This window comes from Solanum stenotomum, chromosome 11, assembly GCF_019186545.1.
Source record: "Solanum stenotomum isolate F172 chromosome 11, ASM1918654v1, whole genome shotgun sequence".
Classification (NCBI taxonomy): domain Eukaryota; kingdom Viridiplantae; phylum Streptophyta; class Magnoliopsida; order Solanales; family Solanaceae; genus Solanum; species Solanum stenotomum.
In genome coordinates, this window is record NC_064292.1 from 47,777,236 (window position 1) to 47,782,301 (window position 5,066).

The window sequence follows — 5,066 nt, forward strand, 5'->3', positions numbered from 1 at the left end:
ATGGCTATCACCTTGGTCACCACCGTAGCCACCATAACCACCATCTCGGCCACCTCCAGTACCACCGCGGTCACCAGATCCTTAACACACAAGTGCTCCGTCAGGCCCAGTGACATCAACAACCTTGGTAAGACTATCAATGTTGGACTCAATCTCGTATTTGACAGCCTCACCATCAGTCAGGCTATGAAAACTTCCAGATCTGATTTCGGATTAATGAACGAGATTGTTACAGCCATCATCACTGAATCGTCAACGATGGCTCTAATGATCTATTTGTTCATCAATCCGGAATAGATCTGAATGTTTTCATAGCCTTCTGATGGTGAGGCTGTCGAGTACGAGATTGACTCCGGGACTGATGGTTGTACCAAGGTTGTTAATGTTATTAGGCCTAATAGAGCACCGGTCTCTAGAGGATCTGGTGGCCGCAGTGGCGGAGGTGGCCAAGATGGTGGCTACGGTGGTGGCCGAGGTGGTATCCGTGGATACAATGATATAGACAGTGGCTATGGAGGTGGAGGCGGCGGTTATGATGGCGGAAGAGGTGGTGGAGGAAGAAGTGAGTGTTTTTAGTGTGGCGAGTTTGGCCACTTTGCTAGGGAGTGTACCCAAAGTGGAGGTGAGGGCAGTGATGGTGGACGTTGTGGTGGTGGCCACGCTATATTAATTTGTATTAAGAGAAGACTCTGAGTGAGAAAAAGAAGAGAAAGAGTGCTTTATATAGCGGTTTCTCAAAAGGATACATTTAATTTGGTCAACTAATTATTAAATACATTTGAAAAAATAATTATTGAATTATTGACTAACAATATATATAGTCAATACTTTTACTAGTTTGCTAAAAACTAAGATTACATAAATTTTGACTAGGAAAATTCTCTTAAGGTCCACTAAGTTTACTTATCAAAAAGAATATTTTCATTAATCATAAGTTCATAATCAGTCAACAATACTTAAAGGTAAGTGAATCACTGAAAAGGGAAATTTATTAGTTTAGTTACAACTTAAAATTCAATAAATATTCTCTTTAATATTTATTGAATTTTAAATACCTAGGATCATGGGTCTTTTTTCAAAAAGAAATAAATGATATTGATATAAATTTTTTAAAAAATTGGACTTATTTAAATTTGATATAGATTATTTAAATAATCTAATTTTGTAATTTTTTTGTGTGTGGTACTTTCTTTGTATTTGTCAGTTGATATGCTCCTCTTTTAGTTATAGATGTAGGTCAAGGTGACTGAATCATGTTAAATTTGAAACATTAAGGTAGATTTTGAATATACTAAACCACTGAACTAACTAGTCTTATGTTCACGGGATTATATCCTACCTCCGATTTACCTGATCAATACACAACTAAGGAAAACTAATTACACACGACACCCTCATCTTTTGGCTCCCCGATCGAACAATGTAACTAGATAAAAATTATCCAATTGAGATTCTTATAAAAGATAGAAAAATAATACAACGAAGATGACATAATTAAATTTCTAAATTAATACAACATTACTTCTATCATCAGGAGATATATGAGAAATAAGAAAAGATTTATGTATTACTCCTTGTTTTTCCTTACAAAAAATCAAAATGGGAAATTAAACTATTTATTTTAATAAATGTAATGCATGCGATACTTGATAACAAATGCGGATAATTTCACTTGCTCCCTGGCGGAGTAAGTATGAGTTCAAGATTGAGCTCATGATGGGGATTCTTGTTATTTGTATTAGGATTTTCTAGGTTATCCTCATTTGATGTCGGAAAATTAAGTTTAGCTTTAGGATAGTAATACATCCTCGCTGCCTTTTCAAATGCATGTCTTTGGTGTTTCTTCTTTCATGGCATATGTCCCAAGCCAGACACGTACCTTCTGGATGGGATTTGTAATATCATCTTCATATTTCCCCCGCGGCCTCTCCCTAACACCCTTATATCGAACCTCAATTGGGGTTACAACCACTGTCACTGTAGCTACAAGGTCATTTTCTAGGTTATCCTCATTTGACATCGGGAAATTAAGTTTGGCTTTAGCGCCGCGATACATTCTAGTTGCCTTATCATAAGCCTTTGCGGCTTCTCTTGTGTATCAAAGGTTCCAAGCTAGACACATACTTTCTAGTTCGTAATATCAACTTCGTACTTCCCTCGTGGCCTCTTCCTCACACCCCTATATCGAACCTCAGTTGGGGTTATAACCACCGTCACTATAGCTACAATGCAATTTTCTCTCTTTGCCCTCTTAAAATATATTAGGAATTTAATTTGAAAACATAGAAAAAATAATTTGTATACAGAAAAGATTGAGTGAGTGAAAAGGATGATGAAGATTGATTTATATAGTTGTTTCTCAAGGGATACATTTGGTCTAGCAATGAATTTACATGGCATTTGACTTGTTTTAGTAAAATACATTAAACATACAAGTTGCTTGAAAATGAAAAAAATTGACTCTTCTAAACAAAATAGTAGAAATAATAAATCGCATTCCAAATTTATTATTCGTTAGGCGACTTGTAAATATTTAAATTAACTTTTTTTCTAAAGCAAACAAAAAAATTCATCCCTTTGAACAAAATATACTCTTAGTTAAATAATTTTTTTATGTTTTATTCTGATAGGTGTGAATAATATATTCACATTTAATTTTTATCTCTTAATACATGACTTGACATTATAAAATTGCATTTTTTATTCAGTATCCTTTTCTATTTTCCTAATGGACCATGCCCCACCCGCCTTCATCAAATAAAGGAAAAATATATATAATTTTTTCCTTCTTGTTTTTTAAATGTTTACTCAAGCAAATAAAATAAGGAGATCAAAAAAAAGTTTTAAAGAGTATTTTGGGGAAACACCAATCCATTTACAAATGTTGAAATTCATTTGCATTTTGTATTTGATAGGTTAAAACTAAATAAGGTTTTGTGTAAAAAATAAAAAATAAAATAAAATAAAATAAAAAAACAGGTTTTATCAAATACTAGTAATATTTTTTAATAATAGAATATTTCAACTATGCACAAATAGACTATGTATTATGCATTTCCTAATTCCATCTTGGGGGTTTATTTCCATTCCGTCTGGTTTGCTAGATGGTGCCATCTTCTTTCTTACTTATTTGCTTGAGTTGCAAAATTATTATTTTTATAATTAATTGACAAACCAGTTCTAAATTGTTTAGGCATAGAAAATCTACAAGAAAAATAGAAGAAACAATCTACATATTAAATGTGTATGCACAGTGTAATTAAACAACTTTTTCCTTTACGAATATAATAACCACTAATCAACCCATATCAACACGTAAATTTCCTTATATCAACACGTAGATTTCCTAAAACTATGATGTTCGATTTGCTCTACAAACATGCCTATAATTAATACCAATGATAATGTTGTATAAATTTCTTTTTACTAATATGAAGATGTGAGTAGTATAATTCAAAATTTTAAAATATTACATATATAGATGCGGTGGAACATAAAGGAGAGATGAGGAGAATACACTTAATAGACATCTGACTCAACTAAGAATACTTTAATTATACATATTTCATTCTAAATAGGTGTGGGATTCTTCGGACGCCCAAGGGCATTTTGGTCATGTCACTTTGGTTGTCTAGGGTATTTTAGGTATTTCACAGCTATTGAAAAGTGTGTGCTGCATTTGCAATGCTACTTTGCCGACCTCTTGTTCTTCCAATGCTCAAGCTCTCTAGTCTCCTTCTCATATTCCATCTTCATCTCCAATTGTAGTCAGGTGTCCGTTTTTTCGTATATTATTTAGCGATAATTGTTTTTTCCTATTAATTTCTCTTATTGCACTTGTTTGTGGGTAAATTTTTCATGGATTCTTTCCTGAGTACGTTTATGTGACCTTCACATATAAATTTATAAATTGATACTCCAACTATTGATTTGGATGATTATTGTTTGGTGACTCTTCTGATTAACTTTCTCATGTATTTTTCTTTAGAAAATCGCAGATGGAAATACCCTAATGATGTTTTCTTAGTATTATCTTTTGGTACAAACTAATTACAGAATTAGTCCTATATGAGGCAAAAGTTCTTCACCTAGCTGTTAGTATATATCAACTTCTGGTATTTGTTGATTCCTCAACCGGAAGTTTTTCCCAGGAAGAAATATCATTTTGCTTGAGATAATTCTCTGGACCTCACTTGTGGAATTACACTTGATACGTTGTTGTTAGTTGAGGTTATCATTGATTCTTTTATAGGAAATTCACTTATTAGCTCTATTATATCTTAGTCGATCACAAACTTCGTTTCCAAGGGATTGTGTAACTTTGGTTATATTTAGCAAGGATATCCTTCACTACTTTTTCAGTGTCGATGTTCCACCATTAGATCCATGTCAAGGATATCTGGCTTGAATCCGACCCCATTTCCCGTTATCTGATGAGGACCTTGTTTTCCACCATTCAATATATTACTTTTAGTTTGCTCGAGTCCATATAAGCACAATGTTAACTATTTTTGACATAGAATAGTTCTCGATTTCTTGACATGGGATTATCTTGGACGTTTACCGATTCTGTCTCGAGGAATCAAGATTACAACATTAGAGTATATATTTAAGTTGACATTAGGATTTTTGTATTTAAGATATTGTCCAACACCAGTATTCCCATGAAAAATATGTCAAAATTACCTAGAGTTTCTTCCCATATTTCAGGGCTTGTTGTGTCAAAATGATCCTGCTTTCGATATGAAGCAATTGAGAATTCTGTAGTAAAACAGAGAATATATTAATTAACTTAAGTTTCATAAAATTACCTGAGTGTTTGCAGGGTTGTAAAATTGTTGAACCATGAAAGTATTAGGTGTAGATTCCAAAAGTTCATAAGCCTTCTTAACAATGCCTCTCATTCCTTAGGTTGGATCGATGAGGATTAAATCGGCTCTAAATGCTCTCATTTTCCCTCTTCTCTCCATGCTCGTGTATGAAGGCATTTTCAAAACCATTTTGTAGCCTTTCATTGCTACCATAAATGCTATACTGATCCCCATATTTCTTGATGTTTGCTCAAT

The 5,066-nt window shown here is 33.3% G+C and overlaps 1 protein-coding gene and 1 pseudogene across 1 annotated transcript; one reads left to right on the forward strand and one right to left on the reverse strand.

The window, feature by feature from the left end:
• On the forward strand, positions 1 to 576 carry LOC125845999 (glycine-rich RNA-binding protein GRP1A-like). Its single transcript, XM_049525471.1, has 2 exons — positions 1 to 228; positions 316 to 576. Exons 1-2 carry the CDS (start codon positions 1 to 3, stop codon positions 574 to 576), a joined length of 489 nt encoding a protein of 162 aa, XP_049381428.1.
• Positions 577 to 4,358: 3,782 nt separating this feature from the next.
• On the reverse strand, positions 4,359 to 5,066 carry LOC125846000 (bifunctional L-3-cyanoalanine synthase/cysteine synthase 2, mitochondrial-like; annotated as a pseudogene).